The sequence below is a fragment of the Amblyraja radiata genome, chromosome 13, assembly GCF_010909765.2.
Source record: "Amblyraja radiata isolate CabotCenter1 chromosome 13, sAmbRad1.1.pri, whole genome shotgun sequence".
NCBI classification, from domain to species: Eukaryota; Metazoa; Chordata; class Chondrichthyes; order Rajiformes; family Rajidae; genus Amblyraja; species Amblyraja radiata.
In genome coordinates, this window is record NC_045968.1 from 58576602 (window position 1) to 58595034 (window position 18433).

Below are 18433 nucleotides of genomic sequence, written 5' to 3' on the forward strand. Positions count from 1 at the left end.
CGGGTGCTGCTTGTATGGAGTTTGTATGTTTACTCACTGTGACCACATGGGTTTTCTCCCACATTCCAAAGACATGCAGCTTTGTGGGTTAATTGGCTTCTGTAAATTGTACTTGGTGTGTAGTAATGAACTAGTGTACGGGTGATCACTGGTTGATGTGGGCCGAAGGGCTCTTTCCACACAGTATATCGAGACCAATTTTCCAGTTATATTTAAATACTAATAAGAGCACAGATGTGAACACATTTTACTAAATAGTTAAATGATAGTCAAGCTCCAATTATATTAATAAGGGGACAGAAGTAAAACGAGAGAAGCAAAACAAGAGGTACAACCCCGGGTGTTGTGCCTCTTGTGAACAGGTTCACCCACTTAGAAGCTGATGGGACAGAAGACGTTATCACACTGAGCGGCGGACTGGCTTGCAAAGCAAAAAGGGCTGTTGAGCCAAAACCAAAGAGGCCAACGTCAGGCAACGCCATTGTAGTTGGAGACTCCTTTGTGAGAGGTACGGACAGGGGTTTCTGTGGGAACAGACGGGATTCGAGGATGATGTGCTGCCTTCCTGGTGCCAGGATCCAGGGTGTCACGGACAGAGTGCAGAAAATCCTCAAGGGCGAAGGTGAACAGCCGGAAGTAGTAGTGCATATCGGCACAAATGATGTCGGAAAGAAGGGGATGAATATTCTGCAGCATGACTTTCGAGAGCTCGGAAAAATGCTGAAAAGCAGGACCTCCAGGGTTGTTATCTCCGGTTTGCTTCCAGTTCCTCGTGCTGGCGAGAGCAGGAACAGGGAGATACGGAACCTGAATGTGTGGCTGAGGAACTGGTGCAGAGGGCAGGGATTTAGATTCTTAGATCACTGGGATCTGTTTTGGAGTAAGGGGGAACTGTACAAAAGGGACGGATTGCATCTTAACAGGTGGGGGACCAGCTGGCAGGCAGGTTTGCCACTGCTACACGGGTGGTTTTAAACTGAATAAGGGGGGGGGGGGTGGGGTGTGAAATGGGATAGTCGAGGACGGAGTTAAAGGGAGAGAGAGTATAGGGATGGTTAATGACCCCAGAATTAATGGGAAAGGAAGCTCACAAAGGGATAGGAGAATATGGCTAAGTGTAATAGGGATTGATGTGAAAGGTGAGATGCGTAAGGAATTAAAAGTATTGTATATGAATGCGCAAAATATAAGAAGTAAAGTAGATGAGCTTGAGGCTCAGTTAGAGGTTGGTAGATAAGACATTGTGGGGATTACTGAGTCGTGGCTGCAGGAGGATCGGGCTTGGGAACTTAATATTCAGGGTTATACATCCTATAGAAAGGACAGGCAGGTGGGCAGAGGAGGGGGGGGTAGCTCTACTGGTGAGGGATGGAATTCAGTCCCTTGCGAGGGAAGACATAGGGACTGACTAGGTAGAGTCACTGTGGATTGAGTTGAGGAATTGTAAAGGCAAGAAGACATTAATTGGTGTTATGTACAGACCCCCAAATAGTAGCCTGGATGTAGGGTGTAAGTTGCAGCAGGAGTTAAAACTGGCATGTAACAAAGGTAATGCCACTGTGGTGATGGGGGATTTCAATATGCAGGTAGACTGGGAAAATCAGGTTGGTTCAGGACCCCAAGAAAGAGTTTGTAGAATGCCTCTCAGATGGATTCTTAGAGCAGCTTGTAATGGAGCCGACCAGAGAAAAGGCAATTCTGGATTTAGTGTTGTCCAATGAACCAGATATGATAAGAGAAATCGAGGTAAATGAACCACTTGGAGATATTGATCATAATATGATTAGTTTTAATCTGCAATTTGAGAAGGAGAACGTTAAATCGGAAGTGGCAGTGATGCAATTGAACAAAGGGGACTATGCAGGCATGAGAGGGGAGCTGGCCAAGGTAGACTGGAAAGGGATCCTAGCAGGAATGACGGTGGAACAGCAATGGCAGGAATTTCTGGGCATAATCTGGAAGACGCAGGATCATTTCATTCAAAAAAGGAAGAAAGATTCTAAGGGGAGTAGGAGGCAACCGTGGCTGACAAGAGAAGTTAGGGATAGAATAAAACTAAAAGAAAAGATGTATAACACAGCAAAGAGTAGCCGGAAGCCAGAGGATTGGGAAACTTTCATAGGACAAGAGAAGGAAACAAAACTGGCAATACGGGCTGAAAATATGAAGTACGAGGGGAAGCTGGCCAGGAATAGAAAGAAGGACAGTAAAAGCTTCTTTCGATATGTTAAGGGAAAAAGAGTAGCAAAGTCAAATGTGGGTCCATTGAAGGCAGACACGGGTGAAATTATTATGGGTAACAAGGAAATGGTAGAAGAGTTGAATAGGTACTTCGGATCTGTCTTCACTAAGGAAGACACAAACAATCTCCCAGATGTACTGGAGGACAGAGGATCGAAGGGGGTAGAGGAACTGAAAGACATTTTCATTAGGTGAGAAATAGTATTGGGTAGGCTAATGGGATTGAAGGATGATATATCCCCTGGGCCTGATGGTCTGCATCGCAGGGTCCTTAGGGAGGTGGCTCTAGAAATAGTGGACGCATTGGTGATCATTTTCCAATGTTCAATAGATTCAGGATCAGTTCCTGTGGATTGGAGGATAGCTAATGTTATCCCACTTTTCAAGAAAGGAGCGAGAGTGAAAACGGGGAATTACAGACCAGTTAACCTGACTTCAGTGGTGGGAAAGAGGGTGCAGTTAATTATTAAAGAGGTAATAATGAGGCATTTGGATAGCAGTAAAATGATTAGTCCAAGTCAACATGGATTTATGAAAGGGAAATCATGCTTGACTAATCTTCTGGAATTTTTTGAGGATGTGCCTTTGATAAGGTCCCGCACGGGAGACTGGTGACTAAAATTAGAGCACATGGTATATGTCATGGCACATGGTAGGGTGTTGACATGGATAGAAAATTGGTTGGCAGACCGGAAGCAAAGAGTAGGAGTGAACGGGTCCTTTTCCGAATGGCAGACAGTGGCGAGTGGAGTGCCAGAAGGCTCGGTGTTGGGGCCGCAACTGTTTACCATATATATTAATGATTTGGAAGAGGGAATTAGGAGCCACACTAGCAGGTTTGCGGATGACACAAAGCTGGGTGGCAGTGTGAACTGTGAAGAGGATGTTTGGAGGTTTCAGGGTGACCTGGACAGGTTGAGTGAGTGGGCAGATGCGTGGCAGATGTAGTATAATATAGATAAATGTGAGGTTATCCACTTTGGCGGCAAAAACAAGGGGGCAGATTATTATCTATATATACACAGAGCATGGAATTAACTTCAAAGTAATTAAAACCAAAATCTTGTTTCAAATTTTCAACTTTTAGTCATGTGAAAAAGTATTCAATTTACCCAGGTTGTTCATGGAATGCAGGGTAGTACTTATTTCACTGATGTAATAATTTTTTCCATCCTGTAAGAAGAAAGTTATTGAAGTTACCTGAAAGTTTACAACAAAAGCTCACTTACAGGGACAATTACATCTGTAGAACCAGCATTCACTTGTTGATCTTCCTAGTGGGTTTAGGCCTCACTCAATAACTATATGGGTTTCTCATGTTAGTCTCTGCAGTTGGAGCATGGCATGGCATACAATGGAATGATAACAAGTAATGTACAATGCTATTGTAGCAAAAGAACTTCAGTTGAAGAGGTTGGTCTCATAATTTGAGGAAGGACATTATTGCTATTGAGGGAGTGCTGCGTAGGTTCACCAGGTTAATTCCCGGGATGGTAGGACTGACGTATGATGAAAGAATGGGTCGACTGGGCTTGTATTCACTGGAATTTAGGATGAGAGGGAATCTTATAGAAACATAACATTCTTAAAGTATTGGACAGGTTAGATGCAGGAAAAATGTTCCCGATTTTGGGAGAGTCCACAACCAGGGGTCACAGTTAAGAATAAGGGGTAAACCATTTAGGACTGAGATGAAGAAAAACTTATTCACCCAGAGAGTTGTGAAACTGTGGAATTCTCTGTCACAGAAGGCAGTGGATGCCAATTTACTGGATGTCTTCAAGAGAGTTAGATCTAGCTCTTAGGGCTAAAGGTATATGGGGAAAAAGCAGGAACGGGTTGTTGATTCTGAATGATCAGCCATGATCATATTGATTGACAGTGCTGGCTCGAAGGGCCGAATGGCCTAGTCCTGCAAATATTTTTCTATGAACAATCTGTGTGAGCTCTTTGCTGGAACTGTTGAAGCCATGACTTGCACTACAAGGCCAGCCATCCAAGTACAGATAGACAGGGGGCGTAACTGAAGCTTGCATCTTCAATTTGTCTTTTCTAATGAAAACCTATTTATTTGCAATTTTAAAAGTAATTTATCCCCAATACTTCTTGCACAAAACTCATTACAACTGATCAAACGAGTACCAGTCCCTTGATGCATACTTGTTTGGATTAATTATATCATTCAATTTTCACGTCTATCTCTGCCAATAGGTACTCCCCAGCAGAATGTTTAAAAAACAAAAACAGACACAAAATCAACAGACACAAAAAGTTGGAGTAACTCAACAGGTTTGGCAGCATCTCTGGAGATACGAAATAGGAGACGTTTCGGATCAAGACCTTTCTTCAGACCAGAAATGTCACTTATTCCTTTTCTCCAGAGATGCTGCCTGTCCCGCTGAGTTATTCCAGCTTTGTGTCCATCTTCAGTGTAAACCAGTATCTGCAGTTCCTTCCTATACAAAAACAACTGCCAGTTGCTCGGATGCTTTAATCATGGCGATATAGATGTTTTTCCAGCCCATCCTTTGCAATCGAGTCTGAAGAAGGGTCACTCATTTCTTCTCTCCAGAGATGCTGCCTGTCCCGCTGAGTTACTCCAGCTTTTTGTGTCTATCTTCCTTTGTAATTGGCATTGGATTCTGTTACCACTTTAGTGGCATTATAAATTAGTGACCATTAAAATGAACTTATCACAATGTGTCATTTCAAATCACTGGCCAACAAGTGAACACATCAGTAATTTGATCTTTAGGAAGTGTGCAAGATGCCATAGAAACAAAAGTTATTTCTTCAAAGTGGATGCCAGTACAAAACAAGTTTAAAAATATATTTTAAAAGTGTCAAAAACTAATCTAACCTGCATCAGCACACTAGCTAGTCTCCAAAGTTTAGTGTATTTAAAAATCAGATTTAAATTTTACTTCAAGTTATCAATTCACAGTTAATTAATCTGTCAGCAAATTTTAAAATGGTAGAAATCATTAAAAGATAATAATACCCAAATGTATTAAACATTAAAAGCATCTTTTCTCCCAAGTCCATATGGATCAACGCTTCATCAAGTCAGCTAACCACTGTTCATTTGTACCCACTCACACTAGTATGCATTAGACGACATGAACTCACTCACCTGCCCAAAGGTGAAGTTTAAAAATCCAGCTTTAAAATTTAAATTGATCCAGGGAGCAACATTTCCACATTTCCCCGAAGGCACAATTATCCCAGGCAGAATATTGAAATACATGTTCTGTGTAAAAGAAAATTGCAGTTCAACTCTTTCATTAGTATTTAAAACAAATCCTGTTTAAAACAGCTTGAACAATAAAAACTGTAAAACAAATTCCAAAAGAAAAAAATGTTTTCAGGTATTCAACAACTCAGAGTCAAGGCAAATCAGTTCATTGTTATACCTCTAGTTACATGCAAGTTTTGGGTATGAATTGATCTGAGATGGGAAGCCTTCACAGGTTTCTGTTAAAGTGCATGCCTAGATGCTGATTACAGCCCTGGTTCTTTGACGAGAGTTTTTGGCCACAGAGCAAGTAGCCAGGCCCAGGGTCCCCGCGTCTTGTGTTCGCCCCAGTGTGCCCCAGGTTCTCATCGTGCAACACTTCATATTCCACATGTATTCATAATGTATTTTTGTTTATTGGTTTAATCCATGACGGAGTCTCTGGTCACCCCCTGACGAATTCAATCATGCTACATGTTTGATCATTAGAAACATAGAAAATAGGTGCAGGAGTAGGCCATTCGGCCTTAAGCCAGCAACACCATTCAATAGGATCATGGCTGGACATCCAGAATCAATACCCTGATCCTGCTTTCTCCCCATATCCCTCGATTACATTCGCCCCAAGAGCAATATCTCTCTTGAAAACATCCAGTAAATTGACCTCCACTGCCTTCTGTGGCAGAGAATTCCACATATTTACAGCTCTCTGGGTGAAAAGGTTTTTCCTCATCTCAGTCCTAAATGGCCTACCCCTTATTTTTAAACAGTGACCACAGGTTCTGAACTCCCCCAACATCGGGAACACGTTTCCGTCCTCTAGCGTGTCCAAGCCCTTAACAATCTTATATGTTTCAATGAGATCCCCCTCATCCTTCTAAACTCCAGAGTGTACAAGCCCAGCTGCTCCATTCTCTCAGCCTATGACAGTCCCGCCATCCCAGGAATTAACCTTGTAAACCTACGCTGCACTCCCTCAATAGCAAGAATATCCTTCCTCAAATTAGGGACCAAAACCGCACACAATACTCCAGGTGTGTGGTCTCACTAGGGCTCTGTACAACTGTAGAAGGACCTCTTTGCTCCTATACTCGAATCCTCTTGTTATAAAGGCCAACATGCCAAAATTCCAGTGAATACAAGCCCAGTCGACTCATTCTTTCCAGTTGATACATTAAAGGTGTTATTTCTACCCCTTCTCGGTATCATCCTTCAGTTCACCTCCACTGACTCTGGTTAGTCTCAGTCAGTGTATGTGACTGGGAGTCTCACACTGCCAGCTCCACCAACATATAGTCCTACTGCTCTACACTTCAAACAAGGAACCTCCATAACGGTACCATTGGGTACTGCTGCGCTTTCCCCAATTCTAACCATGCTACTCCCAACCCCTAATCTCACACCCCACCCTGCGGAACCCCCATCGAACCTAGCCCCAGCTCCCCATCACCCCTCTGCCGCCGCGCCCCCCCCCCCCCCCAATCTCTCTTGCGTTTTCGCACCTAATCAATCCTCTAGCTTCACATTTCAGCTCTCAAAAGACTGGTCTCACATCTTGCGTGTTCACCTCTCTCCTTTGTCCAACCATCTGCCTATCAACCACCCCCCCCCCCCCACCTTGCCCGTGTTCACCGATAACCTGCCATACTTTGTCCTGCCCCTCTACTCTTCTAGCTTTCTCCCCCCCCCACTTCTCATTACAAAGGTCCCAACCTACAACATCACTGATCTATGTTCTACAAGGATGCTGCCTAATCCAATGAGTGAAGGGCTTGTCCCACTGTACGAGCTAATTCAAAAGTTCTCCCGAGTTTCCCCCGATTCGAACTCGGAGAATTACGGTAATAGCCGCTCGTAGGTACTCGGGGCTCTCGTGGACATTTTTCAACATGTCAGAGAAAACCCACGGGGAGAACATAGAAACTCCGTACAGACAGTACCCATAGTCGGGATCGAACCTGGGTCTCTGGCGCTGCAAGGTAGCAACTCTACCCCTGCGCCACCGTGTGTGCAGAAAAATGTTCACGAGTCTTCACGAGTTTACCACGTTTCCCGAGTACCTGCCGTTAGCGTTACGAGCCGCTAAGAGAGTCCCGAGCTCTGACGTACCCGCTACGTACATTCTACGTGCTTACCACGAGTTTGATTATTTTTTTTTAACTCGGGAGAGCTCTTGAATTAGCTCGTACAGTGGGACAGGCCCTTTACTACGGCACTTTGTCTTTCCACACACACAGCCAATCCTTGTTTAGGTACTATAACTTCATTTCTCAGGTACTAGGGTTTTAATAATTAATACAAGAACCATAGTAAACGCCAAATCATACCTTTGGATAGGCTAATTACCGCCATATCACAACTGACATGTTTTAGTTGTGATGGATCCACAAGTGCCAGCTGACAAAATGGATAAACTGAATAATAGGTTTGATTAGAACAAAAACGATTTCAGTCAATGGAAATATAAATCTGGCGATAACATTAATATAAAATCTCCACCCATTTTACAATGGTAGGAAGGCCAACTTTTCACTGGACTTTCATCACTTTCGTTTTATGGTGTTATTAAATTCTAGCACTACAATTTAGAGCGAGTATCTGAAGCAATTTCCTGTTAATTGCCCTTGGTGATGTTATAATAACAATTCCCCCCTTGTACACACTGTTGCGGAGAATACCAAGTAATTAACTACAACACAAATCATACTGTCGACAGAATTATCAGTACTCGCCAAACATCAGTTTTGCACAACAATAGTTTAGAAATTATCGGTGAAAACAGGCCCTTCGGCCCACTGAGTCGGCACCGACCAGCGATCCCTGCACATTAACACAAGCCTACACACAATATGGACAATTTACACTTATACCAAGTATACAAACCAAGCCAACCTACAAACCTGCACAGCTTTGGTGTGTGGGAGGAAACCAAAGATCTCGGAGAAAACCCACGCGGTCACGGTGAGAACGTACAAACTCCATACAGACAGCACCCATAGTCGGGATTAAACCCGGGTCTCTGGCGCGGCAAGCGCTGCAAGGCAGCAACTCTACCGCTGCACCACCGTGCAAGGTCTCCCACATAAGATTCCAATCAAAACTACAGAATACTACATTAGATGAAGGATTATGTTTATGGACAAAATACCAAGATGAGAATAGTATACACAATATGGTGGAAAGCATCGGAACACAACATTTGTCAACGCCAAGGAAAGTTGCATGAACTAAAAATCCAGGACACATCCTGTGAAATTCTTATCGCAATTATAAAAATAATTGGAACCAAAGAAACCATATTCTTCTTTCTGGAATAAAGCTTGAACAAGCCTAAAATGCATAGATGTGAACAACATGAATTAAAGCAAAGATTTTCCAATGAATCGTTTAACTACAGATATTTAAAACAGTCTGTTAAAGCATCAGAGTGATCCTGAACGTATAGAAATGTGAAGCAGTTATTAAACAGGCCCAGCTAACCAATGCAAGGGGAACGTGGTTAGTTTTAAAAGCAAAGATTATTCTGATAACAAGAATGAAAGAAATGCAACAAAAAGAATTGCCTCGAATGCTGGAGTTAAATGCACACCTCTAAACAATCGTAGACAATTGGAGCAAGTTGCAATATCACAACTAATCAATAAATTCAGTAAATAAGTCTTACTGGTAACATTTCTAACAAGGCTTGAGACTTTTTCCCTTTTTAAAAGGAAGGGGGCGACTACCCCATGCAACGAAAAATGCAGAGAAATTGCAGTCTGATTTTCTGCTTCACCAGAAGCATTGCTATAATTGGCATTGAAAAATATATCACATTACAAAATTGGGATATTGTTGCCCACCCATAAAACTATAGAGTTAGCGTTTGTCATTCCAATTGGATTTTCAACCACCCAATTATGGGAAGCACATGTCAGAAGTGTGCATTTTAACATGCATTGGTTAAACCTCAGTGACTCAAATTTAAAATACAATCACATTTTTTATTGTCTGTATTACTTGAAAATAATCCCAATTTGTAGCTACAAGGACATGTCTCAAGTAAGGATTTCTTATTCCATTAGACCGAGCAAAGGCAGTGTTGCTTACCGAACGCATAAATAAAACTTACTTTAGGCTTTGCGATGACAATAAGTTGTATTCCACTTGTTATCTTGATGCAAGTAGCATTCTTCGTTGTAACATTATACTGGCCAGTTATTGGGAGAGAGGAATTGGGCGATAATGTAGGCAGAACAGTTGTTAGTGGATGCATTGTTGTGGTATGGTTTGCAGCAGTGGTGTTGGTAACATGCGCGGGTGTGGTATGGTTTGCAACAGTGGTGTTGGTAACATGCGCGGGTGTGGTATGGTTTGCAACAGTGGTGTTGGTAACATGCGCGGGTGTGGTATGGTTTGCAGCAGTGGTGTTGGTAACATGCGCGGGTGTGGTATGGTGCTTAGTTGTGTTGGTCACATGCGCAGTTGTGGTATTATGTACAGTAGTCGTGTTGGTCACATGCGCGGGTGTGGTATGGTGCTTAGTTGTGTTGGTCACATGCGCGGGTGTGGTAAGAGAGGTCTTGTTAAGTGCTGCAAGTGTATTTGGTGTAGTTGTTGCTGCAGCATTTTCTGCCGACGTAACAGCACAACTTATAAACAGCCCTGCAAAAAGAAAAAGAAAAAAGTTAAGTTGCTGTATGTAGAAGTTGTACTGCAAGCGCGACCAAACCGGAAGCGGGGGCTGCGCGGAGGTCGAGTGATCCCCGTACAGGGCCGGTCCCACCAGCATGCCCCTGCATGCGGCGAGTGCGACCAAACCGGAAGCGGGGGCCGCGCGGAGGTCGAGTGACCCCCGTACAGGGCCGGTCCCACCAGCATGCACCTGCATGCGGCGAGTGCGACCAAAGCAGGGGCCGCCTGGAGGTGAGTGACATGAAGTTCGAGCAAAGGCCACGGGAGGTTCGCGCGTGACGTACATCGTCAAGACGCTGCGCACGCCTGTCGCGGTGTCGCGTACGCGTCAAGGCGGCTGCGGGCCGGCAGGCCGTTGCCGCGCGGAATTTTTGAACACGGTCAGTTTTACGGAGCCCCGCGCGATGTCGGGACCAGTTCCGCACAACTCCACACGGCTCCGACGATCGAAGTGGGACCGGCCCCGCGAGGCTGTACGGCTCAAGCGACCATGTTAGGTCGCGCTTGCCGCATGGAGTCGCATGCTCGTGGGACAGGCCCTTAACTCAGCAGTAACCCCCGTGAACAATTTGGAACCCAAAATATGGTACATAGAACAATGTGTAGGAAGCAACTACAAATGCTAGTTTACACTGAAGATAGACACAAAATGCTGGAGCAACTCAGTGGGACAGACAGCATCTCTTGAGAGAAGGAATGGGTGACGTTTCAGGTCGAGACCCTTCTTCAGACAATGTCAGTCAACAATGTCAGTACCAAACATGATACTAACTCTCGATACTGACTCCCAATAGCTATCTTGACTACACTTCTTCCCACCCTGCTTCCTGTAAAGACTCTATCCCCTACTCCCAATTCCTCCGTCTACGCTGCATCTACACCCAGGATGAGGTGTTCCATACCAGGGCATCGGAGATGTCCTCATTTTTTAGGAAACGGGAGTTCCCCTTTTCCATTATAGATGAGGCTCTCAATAGGGTCTCCTCGATATCCCGCAGCTCCGCTCTTGCTCCCCCTCCCCCATGTGTAACAAGGACAGAGTTCCCCTTGTCCTCACCTTCCATTCCATCAGCCATCGCATACAGCACATAATCCTCTGACATTTTCACCACCTCCAAAGGGATCCCACTACTGGCCACATCTACCCATCTCCACCCCTCTCTGCTTTCCGCAGAGACCACTCCCTCCGCAACTTCCTGGTCAACTTATCCCTTCCCACCCAAACCACCCCCTCCCCAGGTACTTTCCCCTGCAAACGCAGGAGATGCAACACCTGCCCTTTTACCTCCCACCTCGATCCATCCAAGGTCCTCAACAGTCTTTCCAGGAGAGGCAGAGGTTCACTTGCACCTCCAAACTCATCTACTGTTTTCTCTTTTCCAGGTGTCAACTTCTCTACATCAGCGAGACCAAGCGCAGGCTCTGCGATCGTTTATCTGAACACCTCTACTGTCCGCCTTAACCTCCCTGATCGCCCGGTTGCTCAGCACTTTAACACCCCCTCCCATTCCCAATCTGACCTTTCTGTCCTGGGCCTCCTCCATTGTCAGAGTGAGGCCCAGTGCAAATTGGAGGAACAGCATCTCATATTTCGCTTGGGTAGTTTACATCTCAACAGTATAAACTTCAAATAGCCCTTGTTTTCCCCTCCCCATCTCCCCCCCCCCCCCTTCCCAGTTCTCCCCTAGTCTTACTGACTCTGACTACATTCTATCTGTCCCACCCACTCCCCTGACATCAGCCTGAAGGATCTCGACCCAAAACGTCACCCATTCCTTCTCTCCAAGGATGCTGCCTCACCCGCTGAGTTACTCCAGCATTTTGTGTCTACCTTCGATCAAAACCAGCATCTGCATTTCTTTCCTACACACGATACTAACTCTTACCTGCATGCACATAATCCATATGCCCATTGAAAACTCTTAAATGCCACTGTTGTATCTGCCTCCATCACCACCCCCGACATGTGTCAAGCGCCCACCGCCCTTTTAAAACTTGCTCTGCACATCACTTTTAAACTTTGCACCTCACTCGAATAATAGTCGCGTCCTCTCCAGGAAGCAACTGAAGGACGGTATCCCCCTTACCGTACCCTCTTCCCCCACATCAAAACATTTTAAAAAAACAAAAAAAAACACACTTCAACATAACAAAAAAAAACAAAAAAACAAAAAGATACTGGGCTGAAGGTGGAGGCAGCTGGCACCAGCGCCACCGGAAGTACAATATACTTTACAGATACCACTGATGTTGGATGAATGATGAATCACGAGTCAGAGTGCAGGTGGGAGATTGATAATCTGATTATGGGTGAAGAAGGGCTCACTGGTGCACCTTGCAAGTCGGGAGTGGTGTCGGAAGCCAAGGGGATGGTGGTAGCCAGGGATGAGAGCAGGTCCGTCCATAATTTCCAAAATCCGTCATAAGGAGGTCGTTAAAACAAGGGTTTATTATGTTGTCTTTGCGAAACAGTTGGGAGATAAGATTAGAGAAGCACAGTTGAAAGGGGGATCTTGGGAGGCAGCATGTTTAATGTGCTCAGTAAATTAGAGAAGGTTTGACAGGAAGTTCAGAGTTCCAGAGGGCAAGAGGTGAATTGAACAGAATGGTGGAAGGAGAGGTTGTAGGGTGGTGCGTGGGGACCAGGCAGAGTTGAAACACAAAAACTTAAACATTGAGTCAGCAGAGAATTAGATGAGGCCAAGGAGGAATTTCAATGGTTAGATGTAAACATATAACTCTCAGAACGGAGGGACACGACTGGAAAGACTGCTCGCCACTCGCAATGCCTCTTGTGGCTGCTCACTCAATGTTTCAACTGAGCACTCGTAAATTTGTCCGGATCAAACGATCAGTTGCTGGGGGGGGGGGGGGGGAATTGGTGTGCAACCTGTATTACTGAATATTTATTGCATTATTGATTATTGCATATTTATAGTTACTGCATTTATGAACCTATTAAAAAAAAAAAAATCAGCAAGAAAGAATTTCATTGTTCTGTTGTCAGTACAGTTGACAATAAAATTAGGGGGAAATAACTTTAAAAAAACGTTAGCAAAAGACAAACGTGACAGAGTTAGATTCCTGGAGAAAGGGCAGCATAAAGAGGACTAAATGAGAAACCAAGTAGCAGAAAGCAGATGTACAGAAGAAATACTGAAGATGGCAAATTTGTTTTGGAGGGAAATGAAAGCTGCAGATAAAATTGTAAAATATTATTAACCAAGATTATAATTGTCAAATGTCCACAGAGTTGTTGAAATTCTTAAAATGACAAGGGAGCAAGGAAGTAGGGAAGCTACTTCAGTATTTACACAATGGAATTGTAGAAAGAGGTTGTGAAATACAAATACCATGGAAGAGAGGCTTGCTTGCACAAGTAGAGAAAGACAGATCACGTGGTGCAGGAGAGTGGTTGGAAACCAGCAGAGCAGGATGGTGTGGTCACCAAGTGACTAGGCAGCTATCAGCAACCAACACGGCACAGGCCAGTCCCAGCTTCCGAATGGCCAATTTGTGTATAGGTCAGTGGCGGACTGGGTCTAAAAATATTGGTTGCCAGGAGACAAAGGGGGCCCACCTCATCAGGGGCCCACTTGATATAGGGGCCCCATTTCATCAGGGGCCCACTTGCCATCGGGCGAGCTGACACCCTGGCCAGTCCGCCACTGGTACAGATAGTACACAAGAACAAGTGTTTGGGAGACTGGTGGGAAGAATTTTGTATGTGCTGCAGGGAACCATTCTTGGCCTTGCCAATCGGCCTCGGAACTCGGCTATGGGCTCCGGCCGTGCTGGAGTTCCAGAGCACCGGCCGCAGGGGGCAAATTCCACCCGCCAATTGGCGCGGAAGCCCCGATGAGGTAGAGATCGACCGCCTCACCCGGCCCAAGTGCCACGTTTTCTGGGGGACTTCAAGTGTGCTCTCATGATTTTATCCGGATTAAAGGATGCACCAGACTACTGACTCTTCAACTGCTCTGACAAAACTGATAATACAGCATGGCTCTTGAACCAGGGTTGCCAGAAAATATGTAGTGGGCCTGTAGCTACAAGGGGGAGACCTGATAGAAGCATATACAATTGTGAGAGGTAGTCAGAATCTTATCCTACATGGCGGAAATGTCAAAGACCAGAGGGCACAGCTTTGAGGTTAGACAGGAATTACTTTCATTTGCTAGGCAAGATTTTTTTAAAGAAGTGGTGGAAGCAAGATACGATTGTGTTATTTAAGCAGGGAAGGTAGGCAGATATGCAGCAAGTAGAGATATTGATCACATGCTGGCAGAGGTGGTTTTGTTTTACTTAGTAGCATGTTTGGCAAACATTGTGAACCAAAGGGTTTGTTCGTGTGCTGTGTCTATGTTCAAACTGTTCTAGTTGTCAACAGTTCCCAGGAATGGAACCTCGAGGAGGTCCTTGCCTTTTGCCAAGTGGCTTTGCCAGCAAAGTGCAGGTGAAAAATACCACCATGGATGTTTATTTAACAATTATTCATCGATTCAAAAACTTCACATAACCAGATTACATTTTTGAAGACGAAGGTATAGCACCTTGGACTAAAGATGAAGTGGTGTTTTTGCACTGAAATGTGCACAGAAAATTCATAACATGTTATTGGTCAAATTGAAAGATATGGTGTATTTATATTCAAAGTATTTCCATTGGATTTAATTTATTCATAAATGCAAGGATTTACTAGACAATGTTGGCTTGGATTGCTATAAACAAAATTAAACATTAAAAGGACGAGGTCCCATTACCTTAACAAGACCGCAAGCACTGCAACTATTAAAATTAATTGAGGTATTTATTATTTTAGTCATTTAGGAACAAGCTCACCGTCCCAAATATACTACGACATGCAGCAAGAGATAGGTCCTTGGCGCCAAAGTCCTGTTACAGCGACCACATTTACAGGAATACAAATAATCTATTAATTCCACCTCATATCCCACTCTCTCCTCAGACAGAGTTGTAATTATGTACATTAAAGACTCTGGGGGCAGCTCAGAAATGTGTTTTTAATCAAAATGTCCCCATTATGGGTAGGCAGGAACTGCAGATGCTGGTTTACAATGAAGATAGACAATATCCAGCATTTTGTGTCAATCTTCCCTTATGCGGGAAGCCGCTCCTAGATAGTTTTACACTCGGCTCTTTCCGCATTCCTCACTCTCCCGACCCGAGAAAAAGTGAAACTCGCCTCCAGCCGGTCCCGGGCAAGGTCCGCCACAAACCCTCGGCGAGTTTTACTTTGCAAAAGATAGTTTCAGCAACTTACTGCAGTAGCTACCCCTTAGTCCCGGCCACCTCTGCCACCCCGTCCGGCGCGGCGCCAGCCCCAGCCCCCTCCAGCTCCAGCCCCAGCCCCCAGTTCCCAGTCCCCAGTCTCCTTCAACACCAAAAGTGCAACACTTATGATAAAAGCTGCAACCCACTCACCGGACAGACACAAAGCCGCGATCATAACCAAATTCTGCATCGTATTCAGGTGGGGAAACTCCTTAGATCAAGAACGAATCGATTCCCACTCACTCTTTTAACCAAAGATATACTCGTATCTTTGCGCAGCAAAAAAAACCCACTCAAGTCACGAGGTGGTAAAAGGGTGGGGACAGGTAGGAAATGAGGCAGTCTGTTCTCATTTGTTGTGGCTACATAACTGAAATAAGCATGCACTCAGCTGATAGACAGCCTAATTAGACCTTCAGCCCAGAGACATTAGGTTAGACGAACTGCGTACCAATGTCTGACTATGGGAGTGTGTAGGGGGTCACCTGAAATGAATGAAATTGGGAGTCTGCCGGGTACCACCCGCTGCGTGTAGACCTGGGGGGGAGGGGGGGAGAGGAGGCCCCCCCCCCTCCCCCTCCCCCTTTCAAGGGGCCAAAAAATGGGTGCTAAATAGAAGAGGGAGGTACCACTTAAATCCACTACCATGGTGTGCTCACTGCCACGCCTATATAAACAAGTCGGTGGGGGTGCTGCGAGATGGTTGCCCTGCCAGCAGCGTGTAAGTCATTTCCACTTTTTTTGTTTTTCTCAGCATGTCCAAATGTTTGTTTTAGTGTCTCTCGGTGTGTCTTGTGTAGGGGTGGTCAGCGGGGTAAAGGGGAAACCGCTTTCGGTCGCCTCCTCCATGGAGAGGCGACTTTTTCCATGTCGCCTCCCTCGCGGCCTAACACTAAGGATTGGTGCGGCCTTTCCCGGAGATGGGCCCGGAGCTTCAGCAGGGGGCGCAGCGTGGAGTTTTTCCGCTCGCAAGCCCACGGACTGTTCAGCCTGAAGTCTGTGGTGCTTCTAACCGCGGGCGCGACGTCCGGAACCTGAGATCCCTCATTGGGGATTCCCAGAGGAGAAGAGCTCCGACCTTCAACTTGAAGCCGCGGACTGCGAAGCTTCTAGCCGCTGGTGCGGCGGGGACTTACCATCCGGAGCGGGATCCCTCGCCAGGGATCCCTGGACAAGAGCTCCGACCACCGGCCTGTGGCCTGCATCATCTTGAAGCCGCTGTCTCCGGTAAGGAAGCACCGATTCGGGACTTACCTTCCAGAAGAGAGGGCCTGTACATCTGGCTGCCCGCAGCGGCGACTGCGGAGGTTCATGGCCCAGACCACGGGGGAACAATGGAGGAGGATTGACTGTACTTTGTGCCTTCCACCACAGTGAAGAATGCTGTGGTGGATGTTTGTGTTAAATTTTGTGTATTGTGTGGTCTTTTTTATTGTATCGCTGCTGGCAAATTCATTTCACTGCACTTTATTGTGTATGTGATGAATAAATCTGATTGATTGATTGAACACAAATGGCAGACATTTTTCTCGCTGCAAAAGGCCCACCAGACCCCCCCACAAAGGGCCTAAAAAATGGGCTTGCATATAGACGAGCAAGGTACCACTCAAACATAATCCCAAATGAACAAGTTGAGTTCATTGAGTACAAAACGGGTTACGCCAGACAAATAGTCTGCTGCACTACAGGTACCAGACACCCCCAAAAATGGACACCCTAGACCCTGCTATCCAACTAGGCTAGCCTAGATATTGTGGGTACCAGCTAAAACCAAGTTTAAATGATCTATCACACCTTGGGGAATATAAATTGACCTATGACAGAACAATTATCTGCTGCATTGGGCCTACCAGACCCCCTTAAGTGGGCCCTTGGTCCAATCTAGTCTAGCCTAGATATTAAAGGTACCGCTGGCAGAGAAATGTCTGCCATTTGTGTTGTTGATGTAGGCGTGGCAGTGAGCACACCATGGTAGTGGATTTAAGTGGTACCCCACTCATTTATTTAACACCAATGTTCTGGCCCCTTGGGGGGGTGGTCTACACGCAGCAGGTGGTACCCAGCAGACTCCCAATTACGTTTATTTCAGGTGACCCCCTACACACTTCCATAGTCAGACATTGGTACCTAGTTCGTCTAACCTAATGTCTCTGGACTGAAGGTCTAAACTCATCCAATTTCCTCAAAGTCTTGAATAACACCTTAAACTGCCCCGTCACCAATTCCACTGGACACTTTCCTCAAGTCATACAGTGTGGAAACAGGCCCTTCGGCCAAACCTGACCACCTGTACCTGTCTAACTGTACCTGTCCATGTACCTGTCTAACTGTCGCTTAAACGTTGGGATAGTCCCAGCCTCAACTACCTCTTGAATGTGGAGAACGTGTTCATTGAAATCCTGAAAGTCAGTGGAAGAGCTTCAGTCATAACTCCACAATATCATTGTCTGCATTTGGGAAGAGGAGGATAAAGCAGATACTCCAGAGACATGTAGCCTGGTCAACATCAGTAAAGGAGACAAGTCTGACTGGTAACTGCAGAGGACTTTCACTGCTGCACTCACAAGGAAAGTCATTTTTAAAGATATTTTTTAAGGCAGAGATAGATAGATTATTGATTAGTACAGGTATCTGAGGTTATGGTAAGAAGGCAGGAGAATGGGGTTAGGAGGGAGAGATAGATCAGCCATGAATGAATGGCAGTGTAGACATGATGGGCCCAATGACCTAATTCTACTCCTATCACTTACGACCTTATTCCCAGGGACCTCCTGAATCACCTCTCCTCAGTGCCAGAGGAGGCGCTTCCCAAATCACTGTGTGGATTCTGTCAAATGCTGGGAACTATATTCCGCACTCTGTGTCTTTCCCTTTGCTCTACCTATGGTACCATAACTGGGGTACTGTCTAATTTACCTCGACACCAATGCGGACATTGGACTTTGTGTCTGGAATTGTTCTGCTATTATGCTGAGAACTATGTTCTGC

At 45.4% G+C, this 18433-nt stretch overlaps 1 protein-coding gene across 2 annotated transcripts in view; it reads right to left on the reverse strand.

The window, feature by feature from the left end:
- Positions 1 to 15773, reverse strand: part of lamp3 (lysosomal associated membrane protein 3) — a 34606-nt gene extending 18833 nt beyond the window's left edge. For both annotated transcript variants that reach the window (XM_033032169.1, XM_033032168.1), the window contains exons 1-4: positions 15596 to 15773; positions 9588 to 10120; positions 5375 to 5491; positions 3354 to 3414 (exon numbers count right to left, since the gene is read on the reverse strand). In XM_033032169.1, the coding sequence (XP_032888060.1) occupies positions 3354 to 3414; positions 5375 to 5491; positions 9588 to 10120; positions 15596 to 15635 (751 nt within the window). In that variant the 5' untranslated portion in view covers positions 15636 to 15773. The remainder of the gene's footprint in view (positions 1 to 3353; positions 3415 to 5374; positions 5492 to 9587; positions 10121 to 15595) is intronic.
- Between the last annotated feature and the right edge of the window lie 2660 nt (positions 15774 to 18433).